A 13,304-nucleotide genomic window follows, 5' to 3' on the forward strand; every position below is an offset into this window, starting at 1 on the left:
CCATGGGGCACTCCTTTGAAGACTACATTGCCGACCTCGCCGCCTCGCAGCGCGATGATCCAACCGAGAAGCCTTGAAGGCGGGGAATGCCCCGTAAATGATGTATGAATTTGAATTTTAAGTTTCTGCTGTTTTAAGACAATGTTTCCTGATTAATGCTACGTTGTTTGTCGTACTTCGAATGAGGCCTTTGTGGCCTTAAACATTTTTATGATATTTGATTATCTATTTGGTAATTTTTGTGTTAGCCTACTAAAGTTTTTTGTGATGGGAATTTTAAGTGTAAGGTTTTCGTACCACTTGTATTTCACTTGTAGTTCGGGGATACATATGTTATTTGTACTTGGAGTTTAATGGGATACATCCAACTTATGTTGTTGTTGTTTTTTTTAGGAAGTAGGGGACGAATTATGATATTTTCACAAAATAACTTAAAACTTTCATAACTTAAATTCCCTCGATGGGGATCTCATAACGACCCTCATTGCATCGAGGGTTGGTTTTTGGTAGGGCCCTGCGGCCTCGAAGTTTTAATCATTACATAGAGAATTAATCACTGGTAAAATTTCTTGAGGTGGATGCCATTCCAGGCATTCTTAATTGGTTGACCATCGAGGTACGAGAGCTCGTAAGTTCCTGTGCTGACGACCTTCGACACCTTGTATGGGCCTTCCCATGTTGGTTTAAATTTTCCTGAGATTGTTGGTTGTGATACGGCGGAGTCTCGAAGGACAAGGTCTCCCACTTCGAATCCCTTATTTTTGACTTTCTTGTTGAAGTACCTTGTCGTCTTCTCCTGCTGTGCGATCATGCGAAGTCTAGATTCCTCTCTTGTTTCTTCAAGTAAGTCATTGTGAAAGCGTAATCCTTCAGCTGTGAGAGAAGGATCGAAGACCTCGATCTTTGGGGAAATCAGACTAATCTCGACAGGCAAAACGGCGTCGACGCCGTACGCGAGACGGAAAGGAGTTTCTCCTGTTGCACTTCGAGGAGTTATTCTGTAGGACCACAGCACATTAGGGAGCTCATCAACCCAACATCGGGGAATTTCTTCTATTCTTTTCTTTAATCCTTGTAAGATGGTTCTGTTCGTTACTTCTGCAAGGCCATTGGCCTGTGGGTATGCAACCGATGCTTTGGTGTGTTGGATTTTCAAATCGTTTAAAGCTTTCTCGAATTATGCGCCTATAAATTATGTCCCATTATCCGAGACTAAAATCCTTGGAATTCTGAATCAAAACACCATATATTCCATAAAAAATTCAATCATCTCTTTTTCTCTGATCTTGGAGAGAGGTTTTGCCTCGACCCATTTCGTCGCGTAGTCGACTGCAACCACGATATATTGGCACTGACATTTAGACTTTGGGAAGGGCCTCACGATATCGATTCCCCATTGATAGAAAGGGCAAGGAGCGAGGATCGAGTTGAGCTCTGTTGTGGGTCGATGACTCACGTTCCCATGTCGTTGGCATGCCTGACATTTGCGGACGTAACTTTCACAATCTTTTCGGAGTGTAGGCCAATACATCCCCTATCTCATGATTTTAAGAGCTAGGTTCTTTCCCCCGAGATGTTCGCCACATATTCCCGTGTGAACCTCGAGGATTGCTTGGTCGGCCTCTTCTGGGCTTAAACATCGGAGAAGTGGTTCAGTTAAGGCACGTCGATACAACACTGAACCGACCGTGCAATAATTTCTTGCCTTAAACATGATAGCGCGGGCTTCACTTCTTTCCGTGGGAAGTTTATTTTCTAGGATGTATTTGAGAATAGAGCTTCGCCAGTCAGGATTACTCTGAATGTTGTGGACCATCACTGTGTCGATAGCGGGGGATTGCAGGCTGTCAACATCTACTGGGTCGAGGTTCATTTTCAGATTGGACGAGGCTAACTTGGCGAGGGAATCAGCCCACTGATTTTCTGTTCTATCAACATTTGAGAGTTTCCAGGACGAGAATTTCTTGAGCAGCTCTTGTGTCATTGCAAGGTATTTAGCCATGTTTTCATTGTGAGTCTTAAACTCTCCGCTTATTTGCTTAACTACCAGCTGGGAATCGCCAAATATGTCGATAATATCTACCTCGAGGTCTGTTGCCAATTTTAATCCCGCAATTAATGCCTCATACTCAGCCACGTTATTTGTCGCTTGGAATTCGAACTTAAGGGCTTGTTGGACTTTAAACCCTTCTGGGCTGATAAGAATTATCCCTGCGCCTCCAGAATTCGAGGTCGATGATCCGTCAACAAACAATAGCCACGGCCTTAGTTGGGCTTCCTCGGGATCCGACCCTTTGGTCTTGAATTGGCATTCTGCTATAAAATCTGAGAGGACCTGAGCCTTTATGGCTGTTCGCGGTTTATACTCGATGTAGAATTGACTTAATTCGATGGTCCATGCGGCGAGCCTTCTTGTCATTTCGGGTTTGTGCAAGATTTTTTTGAGTGGCGCATTTGTCAACACATGTATTTCCCTTGCTTGAAAATAATGTTGGAGCTTTATGCTTGCAATGATCAAGGCATACACGAGCTTTTCAACCTGAGGGTACCGAGTTTCAGCATCACGTAGTGAGTGACTAATGTAGTACACAGGAACCTCTTTTCCTTCGTCGAGTCGAACAAGGACGGCTGCAACTGTTTCGTCGGATGCCGATAGATAAATGCGCAGAGCTTCGCCTGGGATTGGCCTAGTGAGGATGGGAGGATTTGTTAAAAATGTTTTTGAGTTCTGTGAAGCTGGACTTGCACTCATCGTTCCATTCGAATGGTGTTGACCTTGAAGCCTTTTTTATGGTGGCGAAGAAAGGGAGACACCTTTTGGACGATTGAGGGATAAATCTTCGAAGGGCTGCTATGTACCCTGTTAGCTTTTGCAAGTCTTTGATGGATTTTGGATCCTCCATTTCAAGGATGGCTTTTGTCTGTGCGGGGTCGGCTTCGATGCCTCGCTGTGTGACCAGAAATCCCAAGAACTTGCCGGATGTAAGCCCGAATGAGCATTTGTTAGGGTTGAGACGCAAGTTATGCTTCCGGGAATTTTCAAAAGTCTCACGAAGATCAAGTGAGTGGTTAACGGCGAGTTTGGACTTGGTTATCATGTCGTCGACATAGATTAACATGTTTTTCCCTATTTGTGAGCCAAAGATTGTGTCCATCATCTGTTGAAAAGTGGCGCCAGCATTAATCAGCCCGAAAGGCATGACCCGATATCCGAATACTCCTCTGTGAGTAATGAATGTCGTTTGCTCCCAGTCATGAGAATCCATTTTTATCTGATTGTACCCTGAAAAAACATCCATGAAGGAAAGGAGTTTGTTTCCTGCTGTAGAATCGATCAGCTGATCGATGTTTGGGAGTGGGTAGAAATCTTTGGGGCATGCTTTGTTAACGTCAGAATAGTCGACACACATTTGCCACTTTCCGTTGTGTTTCTTGACTAAAACGACATTGGAGATCCATGTGGGGAACTAGACGGGCTCGATGAATTTAGCTTCGAGGAGTCGGTTAATTTCTTGATCGATAGCTGCCCTCTTTTCATCGGAGAATATTCGACATTTCTGTCGTACTGGAACAATGTTTTTGTTGATGTGGAGGGAGTGGCGTGCGACGACCTCGAGAATTCCTGGCATGTCTTTCGGGTCCCAGGCGAAGATATCGGTGAATTCTCTAACAAGGTCAATGATCTCTTGTTTCAAATGTTCAGGGAGTCCTTTTCCCACCTTGGTTGTCTTTGATGGGTTGCCGATGACCACTTCGATCTCCTCCGTCTCTTCTGCAGGGAAACATGAATTCTGACTTGTAGGTTCAATTGAGTCGCGGGGGTCGATCTCGAGTACCTGGTTGACTCCTAGATCTTCCTCCCCCTTTTTTCTTTAGGGAAACTGTTGTCAGGTAGCACTGTCTCGCGGTCGCTTGATCTCCAATCATTTCTCCGATCCCGAAGTCAGTGGGAAATTTCATCTTCAAATGGGAGATTGAAGTTATTGCCTTTAGGGCTGTGATTGTAGTGCGGCCTAGGATGGCATTAAAGCTGGAAGAAGCACTGATCACATGAAATTTAATGACTTTCCAAACCTAGCAAGGTGGTGAGCCAAAGAGAACTGGCATATCAATGGTTCCTACCACATGGACCTTATTTTCGGTAAATCCGTACAATGGCGTTCGAGAGTTCTCGAGCCGTCGATCTCCGATGTCCATCCGCGAAAAGGCGTGATGGTAGAGGATATCGACAGAACTTTCGTTGTCGACCAACATCTTTTTCACAGTATTATTTCCTACTCGGGTTGTGATAACAAGAGTATCTTGATGACTCTCGATGAGCCCCGGATGATAATCATCATCGGAGAAGGAAATGACTGGGGTCGGGTTCGCGTGAGGGCGTTTAACTGTCGAGGGTTTGACATTGAAGACTTCTCGAGCGTACGTTTTCCTGGAGTTGTGAGAGAATCCTCCAGAAGCTGCTCCCCCGAATATGACATCAATGACCCGATCCTCTTGATCTCGATGGTGACGTCTAGGATTGTCCACTTGTTGTACGTAATGTACTATCTGTCCTCGACGAATCTTTCCTTCTATGAGGTTGCTAAGTTGAAAGCACTGTTATGTAGTGTGACCGGTATCCTCATGATACTCGCAATATCTGGAACTGGGGGGTCTTCCGGCCTTCATGGGCCTCGGTGGTCTGTAGTCTGGCTCTGTCTTTAGAACTGCCAGAATTGTTGTTTTCTCTGTGTTTAATTTAGTGAATTCTTTTTCCGGTCGAGTGCGGGGCTGCCAGTCCCTTTCCCTTCTGTCCCTCAAAAAGCGATCATCCACACGTGGTGGAGGTGATCGACGACGCTCATGGTGTCTTTCTCGCCCGGGGGATCGCGGGCTATAGCTACGATGACGTTCATGCCTTGAAGAGTGTCGGGGTGACTGAATGCAGCTCACTGCTTCTTGTAGCATCATACGATGTTCGATAATTTAGAATGCTGCTTGGAGAGTCTTTGGCCTTTTTTCAAAAATTTGTTCTAAGAGTAATCCATGTCATGACTTATCGATGCCTGCCGTTAAGAAGTTGACGGCCATTTGTTCAAATAAATCTGGAATCTCGACGATCTCTTTCCTAAATTGGGTTAAAAAGCTGTGAAGGCTCTCACCTTAGCGTTGATGCATTGTCATCAAAGACGCTGTGACCTTGATGCCTTTGTAGTTACTAGAGAACCGGGCTTGGAATTTGTTTTTTAAGGTTGCCCATGAATCGATGGATCGAGGAGGCAAATTGTTATACCATCGTAGTGCTGTGCCTTGAAGGCATGTAGAGAAAAACTGACAACGGGTGATTTCAGAGTGGCCGAAGAAATCCATTCGCCCGTCGAATGTGTTGAGAAATGCCAACGGGTCTGAAGATCCATCGAAGTGATCGAAGGACGGGGTTTTTAATGTCCTGTCGATGCGTACTTTCTCGAGGACGAGGGATAAAGGGCTTTCAGAGACAGTTTCGAATCCTGATTGATTCCTCATGATGTTACGCATTTGGGCAATTTCTTCTTGCATTTTGGCGAATTCTTCATGTGATATGGACTCTGTGGATTCAGTTTGGCGTGAAACCGGATGACATTGTCCGCTGTCGACGCTCACATGGTTGTGAATAGGTCGACTCTGCCGATGGTTCATATTCATATTCTGCATCATCGTCTTCATCATAAAATTCATCATCTTGCTCTTTGTTTTGTATCGTTGTTTGTTGGAGCTCTCGTCGGAGACGGTGAATTTCACGCTTTCGCTCGAGTTAGGCCTGCAACCTCCGAGTCTCGCGTTCTATCAGTTCTAGCTCTTCGTCTGAATCAAATGGTTCTTCTGGTTCTTCCAGATTTTCTTGGTTTAGAGCCTTTAGCTTTTCTTTCTATTCTAAATGTAGTCGCATGTCGCTTGAGAGAACTTTTTTACCTCTGGAGGTTTGTATTCTAAAACGCTGATCTGAGACGGATTTCCTCTTCTTATCTCTTTGACGTGTATCTTTCAAGCTCTCTGGCTGATCCTCAGGAGGGCCTTCAGGTGGAGGAAACAAACATTTTGGCTTTAACGCTGATTGCTTGGAAAGCTCACGGCCATCGAAGGTCGAGGGGTCGGCGGCAATTTATGTCGTCAACTCCTTCAATTGCGTCGGTCCGGCTGTTCCCGGATTTTGGGATGCGCGTGTTTATATGAGTTGTAGAAAAATAGAAGAGAAGGGGATTGGTAAATGATGAAAAGGAGGTTGACCGGAAAAAGAAAGAAATTAGCCGGAAAAAAAAAAGAGGAAAGGAGCAGGGGAGGGGGGGGGAGAGCAGGGGAGGGAAAAGGGGGGTGACGGGTGAGGTGGGGTGGGGGGTTGGGGTTTTATTTTAGTTTATTTATAGTTTAGTTTTATAAAATGCAAATTCAACCTTTAGATTATTTTTTAAGTGGTTGAATTTGGTGCGTTGGATCTAAATCACGCGGATCGCTGACATGGCACTAAATTTAACTGTCATCGGTTGTATTTAGGAGTGTCAATTTATATTTGTTTCACTTAGTTTTATATTATGAAAATTAAAATTATAATACTATGATTATTTAATCATTTGATTATAAAATAATATATTATTATAAATATTAGAATATATATTTAACAACTAGTTATTGTACTAAACAAATGGAATGATGATCCTCAGGAGGGCCTTCAGGTGGAGGAAACAAACATTTTGACTTTAACGCTGATTGCTTGGAAAGCTCACGGCCATCGAAGGTCGAGGGGTCGGCGGTAATTTCTGCCGTCAACTCCTTCAATTGCGTCGGTCCGGCTGTTCTCGGATCAATCTCTTCCACAATCATTTTCTGGTTGGATCTGTAAAGCAAAGCTCCTTCTAGCGCCAAATGATGAGCCTACAAGAATATTATTATATTATTAAGACTCTAATTTTAGGAGATGATTTCTTTACTTTAATTTGTCAACCTCTTTAATGAGGTTGTTGTATTCTATTTATACCAAGTTCCAAATGAGCTTTATCTTACAAATTGGGTCTTCTTGGGCTTTACATTATGTTCTATAATTATTCTAACTATGATTCCTCCGGTCCGTCTTGTCTTGGTCCAACAAATTCAGTAACCTTCGTGAAATCAATAGATCAATATACGATTTATTCTTTTTAAATTTAATTTTTTCTAAAATGCATTGTTTTACTTGGAAAAAAAAGAAGAAGAAAAATTAACCGATTGGATCAATTTTTGATATGATTCGGCCACTTCATCCCGTCTCGCCTGACTTTTGACCAAATTATTTTAAAAGTACTATTGATTAATCGGGCGATTTTAAGAAAACTGCCTTCAAGTGTTCCTACTTGCTACTCCTAGCTATTGGTTTTGGGAATTGTAATAATAGTGATGTGATCTGTTATATTAAGGTATGAGGTAAGAATAAAGAGGATAAGATGTGGGCGTCCGGAGCGAGTCCTGGTAGAGTACTGGCAGTACCACGGCCTGTCGATCCTAAACCCACTCGCATCTTCTTGGTTTCTGCCAAATTCCACCCACGTCGTTCCCGCCGTCAGAATACTAATTTCAATTACAACCACTATGACGATGACGACGAAGATGTTGTTCAAGTCGCCCCAGTTTCAACTGAACCCCAAGAGAGTTTTGGCAGTTCCAATAACATGTCTGAAAAAACAGGAAAGCAGGACCAAGTCCCAACAGGTTCTGATATATTGAGGGCTTTACAGAGAGCCACTGTTCGTAAACATAATAACAAGAAGAATAAAAAGAAGCAGCAGCAGCAGCTCCGTCCAGTAGTCGATTCGAAAGCCAAACTAGATACAATTTCTACTAGTATTGCTATTGATGATGCTCCCGTGAAACCCTTGCGCATTAGAAGCGACTGGATTAGTCGTTTGGATGATCTGGAAGCACGTCTTCAGGACCTCTTGCACATTTGAGTTATCTACCTTAGGCATTGTTGTAAACAGATGTTCATGTTTTGTGTTTTCCCAATTTCATAAATTATACTCATAATCTCATAGATTGTTGTTTTGTAAACAAGAACCAAAACGACAAGAAAACCGTAAGTAGACTTCATATGTGGTGTTGATGTGCACGTTTTCCTTGTTTTCATCCATGTAAACCTGCTAGCAATTCTCTGGAAAGTCTTCTAAATTACCAACTAGTACTTGCTATGTTTTAGAGAACAAATATTGTGTTTAACATGACTTTGTGAACCATCTTCTAAAGCTGACCTTGTATAAAAGTGAAATTTCGAGACAAACAACCAATCATGGACAATATATAATAAAATTGTCCTTCAGGATGGTTAGAACTGCTGCTCTAGGACTGAGGAGGTATTTTTTTTACTTTTTTTTTAATCGTAGGTAATCCGCAGCCGCTACCCTTCGGGTACGCACTGGGTAAACCCTACGGGCTCACGCAATAGCCTGCAATCCACGTGAACCAAGTTAAACCTCATTTAACCGACAGACTCTCTGACTCATGAGGCATAATCATAAATTCTCCTCCCGTGGGATTCAGAAGGTAAAGAGAGATCAGAGGACAGAGCTTACAGAAAACTATTGAATGTACAATATTTATGTTGTCACAATTACCTCAAATTACACAAATATTACAAATGCATATAACCTGACAAACATATGCAAACTTAGTACCAGATTATCATAATATCTAAAGGCGTTATTATGTAGCAGCCCTGTTAGCTTGAGATCCAGCGAACTTCTTGCTAAAATGCTCAACTTCTTCATTTGTCTACAGAAAATATTTGATAAATAAAAGCTGATGGAACTTGCAGAGTCAATGCAGCAGCAAATTCTTAGAAGAAACATAATATAAATTTATTTATTTATTTTACCAGTTCTTTAAATAAAGGAGCAGGAGTTCCGATAACATGACCAGGAGGTAAGAGTTCCCAGGGTCTGTTCGCTTTTCCCAAATCTCCATTATCATCAGAAAGTGAAAATATATTCTCAGGAGGCAAGTTCAGCTGCTTGAGTACCTTTAGCACCATACAGAAAAATCTTAGAGGAAGATTACGTTTCCAGTTGACTTTGGCTCTGAAGAATTTTTAAGTGAAAATCTGGATGCATTCATATGAATTTTAAGTGCCTAGTGGATATCCATTTTTTCTTGAACAACAAAAGATTGAGGGTTCGCGCCTTAGTGATCGACTGATCGCATGTGCAAGTATCAGATAATGACAGGTCTAAATACTGTTTGCCTTGGGGAAAAAGAATTTTAAGCATACAGGGAAGATTGATTAGACAGAGGGAGAAAATCGATATGATGTAGTACAGTCAAACGCCAGGACACAGGATAGAGACAAACCTAAATGAGGTGAGAAATTTCACAATGAAAGATTTGATAATTTGATGGTACCTCCATAGTAAATGATGGCATAAAAGGTTCTAACAAGCATGCTATCAAATAGACAAGCCCAACTGATGTTCTTATTACAATGGCACATGAAGCTTCATCTTCCTTGTACAGCTTCCAGAATTCAGTATTCTACATAGAAAGATTGCAAAATACATAGATCAATAGTCTTCTTATATGGCTGAATTGCACAAACCACTTATAGTAAAAAGACTTACCTGCAGATAAGCATTTCCTTCGCTTGATATGCTCATTCCAGTTTTAAGTCCTTGCTTTAATTTGATCTAGACCACGTTATAAAGAACTTACTTTTAATATGGCTGTAACCAGGCAAAGCTTCATCAGTCAAGGTTTACAATTACCTTTTCCATGTCCTCCAAGTACTGCTCCACATATTTACCAACTCTTTCTGCCAGTGTCTTTGTCAAGCAATGAGTTTCTGCACCAGGAGCATCTGGGACTATAGATCCATATCCCCTTCCTGTCAAAGAATGGAAGAAATTTAATAAAATGGTAACCAAGTTGAGGCATGCAGTAAAAAATGAATTTTTAAATGGCCTAAGAGAATGTCTGATTGATATCTTAGTGCAGGTCAGTTACAGTTTTCCTATATATGGTGTCATTGGCATCAAGATTTTTGAAGTTCAAATGAAGCTTGATATTAGACATTTGTCATTCAATAAAAATCTTCAATTTTTGGCAGTGAAGCATATATTTGACAATTCAAAAAACACGTGACTAACCTTTGGGTTTAGCAATGAAGGATAAGACTCGATTGACAAAATTTCCCAAATTATTCAGCAACTCCGAGTTCAGTTTTGCTTGCAGGTCCTTCCATGTAAATAGTGTATCTGATGCCTAGTAATAGTATGTGAATGTTAATATTCTCATATCAACTAGTCACTTATTGGCAATTTATAACCGAAATGTGGTTAACTATGGTAACAAAAACACACAAACATACCTCGGGCCTATTAGTTAGCAAGTAGTATCGCCAAACCTCGGATGGAATTTTTGTATCTTTAGCATCATTCCCAAACACTCCTACTCCTTTACTCTTTGAAAACTTTCCTGCATAATTATAACTTAAATTTATGTTTCTGACTATCAAAATATTTCAGTAGTCTGGTTGTTGAACCAGAGATCAGTATTTGTGTCCAAAAGAGCACCTGATTCATAGTTCAAATATTCCGTCACGCTAATGCTCTTCATTAGAGTCCACTTTTCTCCAGTTCCAAGAAGTGTACAAGGAAACATCACCTATACAAGGGACATCTTTTATGAATATACTTCTGTAAACTTAAGTGTGTGTTTGTGTGTGTTGCGCACCTACAGAGGCATTGCCTGAGATCAAATATCTTACAGTGTGAAATGGTACATTATCCTTTCCCATAAACTGATACAGATCGACATTTTCAGGATTTTTCCACCATTTTTCCCAGTCATTCGTGTAACACGAAGTAATTGATATATATCCAATAGGTGCATCATACCACACATAGAAAACCTATCATTATTTAAACAATGAAAGATGATCACATGTTTCACTCATAAGAAACTTGTGTTGCAATGTATGTTGAAACTCCATCTGATCAACTAACAATTTATGGGAAAAGTGTAAGGAAGAGATAGCAAAATTGGTCAATTTAACCTTATCTTTATATTTTTCATGTGGAACAGGAACTCCCCACTTGAGGTCTCTAGTAATGCATCGAGGCTTAAGACCTTCTTTAAGCCATGCTTGTGTAGCCTTGATAGCATTGTCACTCCAGGACCCTTCAATTGACATCTTGTTAATATACTCGACTAATATATCTTTTAGCAATGGCAGCTCTAGAAACAAGTGATCAGTGTCTCTGATACGTGGAGTTGCCTGACAGACCTGTTGGGAAGCAACTTTTGCAATTGAAATAAAATCGACTGAATGGCCAAACAAAAAAATCAATATCTATAAACATCTAATCCTCATTATCTCATCGCATAAGGTTGATCAAATGACTCACCTTGCATCTAGGATTCTTTAGTTCAGCTGGATTTAATAGCTTTCCACACTTTTCGCATTGATCTCCCCGAGCAGAGTCATAACTGCAGTCCGGCCTTGGACAGGTACCCTCAACAAACCGGTCAGCTAAGAAGCGCTGGCAAGTGCCACAAAAAGGCTGTATTGGAAACATTACAACATTGACATAGTTGAAGAAAATATGTCAAAATTTAACAATGAAGTGAACTTTATCCATAACAGAAAAAAGAAGAGAGAGATATGAATGTCACAAGGGCTCAGCAGGATATGATAAAGTACCTGCTGCATTGTATTTTCAGAAATCCAGCTATTCTTAAATAATTTTGTGAATATTGCTTGGCAAATTTCAGTTTGCTGAGGTGTTGATGTACGTCCAAATTCATCAAAACTTATGTTGAACCATTTGTATATGTCTTTATGTATAGCATGGTACCTACAAAGATATGAAGCATAGATTATATACCATGATATAGATCAAATCTTACACCAGATGATTTTGATCATCAATCAAACTAACATGTTATGTTGATCAGAATCGATCTTGCTAGAAGTATACAAACAACTACTGCAAATAAATTATAATTTACTTCAAGTGTAATCTTTTTCAAACACGAACAACATATGGTTTAGCCATCTAGCTTATCCTGTAATCAGTAATGGCCATATACAATGAATAAGGCACAAATTTACATTTGCAAACTCCTTGATAAATTATTCAGAATCTATCCAGTAAACCAGTTCTGAAGGTAAACTTTAACTAATTTATTACTCAATTGAGTACTGCAAAGTAAATAATCATATCAAGAGTCTAGGGACAAAATGTAGCTTAAACACATTACATTCCAAATGACAATCATAAAGATTCCTATCTCACTATGACTGAAAAAGTGAACAATTTTCATTTCTAATTTGAGCTGATATACTTTTTGTGTTTTACTTAATTAGATGATTATTGAAAAACTAATAATACTACTTTACCAGAGAACAGGTTAATTAAGAATTGAATTATAGCCGGAGCTGAGAAAAGAACTTGTACTTTTCGCATATCTCCTTTGGGGTTGAACCTTCTTCCATGGCTTTTGTCTCTGTAGCAGTCCCATATTCATCAGTTCCACATATGTATAATACATTGTAGCCACGGAGACGGCAAAAGCGAGCAAAAACATCAGCACTAAGAACACCTGAAAACGGAGAGTAAAGGCATTTTCAAGTTGTAATTTTTTTTAAAAAAAGGTTTGATCACTGTCTCCAACATATGAAAAAATAGAAACGCCTGCAAAACAGGCTCCCGTTTGGCATACAAATTTTAATTTGGAATCACTAGACTTCTGTCTCTGTGAGTACCATTTAGTTGGATGGTATCCAAAATCCAGAAATGCTTTTATTCGCAAGAGTTAATATTTGTTAACTGCTATGAGATGAATGAATCATTGAATTTTCTGAACTTACAGCCAATGATGTTGCCAAGATGAGGGACATTATTGACATAAGGCAAAGCACTGGTAATCAGCATGTTCCTTTTCCCTGGAACAGGTACCTTCTTCATGTCTTCCTTAATCAAGAGTGTCGTAAACAATGTTATTTAAAAGTAAAGGAAGTCTTAAACTGTAGTGGAATTTTGACAGGGACGGAGGCGGGCTGCCCGGCCACCCAAACTCCAGTAATGAAATTAGTATTCAAATTTATGCCAATAAATTATATATTTGTAAAGTTAGTAATAAAAAAAGTTATATTCAATTTTCGCCCCTTCAAATATATATAAATTTTATAAATTTAGTTCTATTATTAATGTTTACAATAGTTATAAATTTACATACATGAATTCAAGTATATTTGTACATTAAAATTATTTAAAATAATATTTATTAATTTATTTAATATATAATAAATTAAGAATATATATTAC

The 13,304-nt window shown here is 40.0% G+C and overlaps 3 protein-coding genes across 4 annotated transcripts; 1 reads left to right on the forward strand and 2 right to left on the reverse strand.

Annotated features, from left to right (window-relative positions):
• Nucleotides 1–553: 553 nt before the first annotated feature.
• LOC141690620 (uncharacterized) lies at nt 554–1,464 on the reverse strand. The gene is made up of 2 exons (XM_074495406.1): nt 1,457–1,464; nt 554–998 (listed from the first exon to the last, which is right to left on the reverse strand). The coding sequence occupies exons 1-2, from the start codon at nt 1,462–1,464 to the stop codon at nt 554–556; spliced, it is 453 nt and encodes a 150-aa protein (XP_074351507.1).
• A 5,843-nt stretch (nt 1,465–7,307) lies between these two features.
• Nucleotides 7,308–7,954, forward strand: LOC141707524 (uncharacterized). The gene has a single exon (XM_074510727.1). It carries the CDS (start codon nt 7,434–7,436, stop codon nt 7,935–7,937), a length of 504 nt encoding a protein of 167 aa, XP_074366828.1. The 5' UTR covers nt 7,308–7,433; the 3' UTR covers nt 7,938–7,954.
• Nucleotides 7,955–8,551: 597 nt separating this feature from the next.
• On the reverse strand, nt 8,552–13,048 carry LOC141707522 (putative methionine--tRNA ligase). Of its 2 annotated transcripts, XM_074510725.1 has the most exons (14): nt 12,848–13,048; nt 12,435–12,579; nt 11,678–11,831; nt 11,382–11,537; nt 11,030–11,260; nt 10,742–10,885; nt 10,548–10,638; nt 10,343–10,449; nt 10,122–10,236; nt 9,741–9,859; nt 9,597–9,662; nt 9,382–9,510; nt 8,858–9,001; nt 8,552–8,754 (listed from the first exon to the last, which is right to left on the reverse strand). In XM_074510725.1, exons 1-14 carry the CDS (start codon nt 12,942–12,944, stop codon nt 8,686–8,688), a joined length of 1,767 nt encoding a protein of 588 aa, XP_074366826.1. In that variant the 5' UTR covers nt 12,945–13,048; the 3' UTR covers nt 8,552–8,685. The 2 variants fall into 2 exon arrangements, with proteins under 2 accessions (XP_074366826.1, XP_074366827.1); XM_074510726.1 differs by lacking the exon at nt 10,742–10,885.
• Between the last annotated feature and the right edge of the window lie 256 nt (nt 13,049–13,304).

The sequence above is a fragment of the Apium graveolens genome, chromosome 2 (assembly GCF_009905375.1).
Source record: "Apium graveolens cultivar Ventura chromosome 2, ASM990537v1, whole genome shotgun sequence".
NCBI lineage: Eukaryota > Viridiplantae > Streptophyta > Magnoliopsida > Apiales > Apiaceae > Apium > Apium graveolens.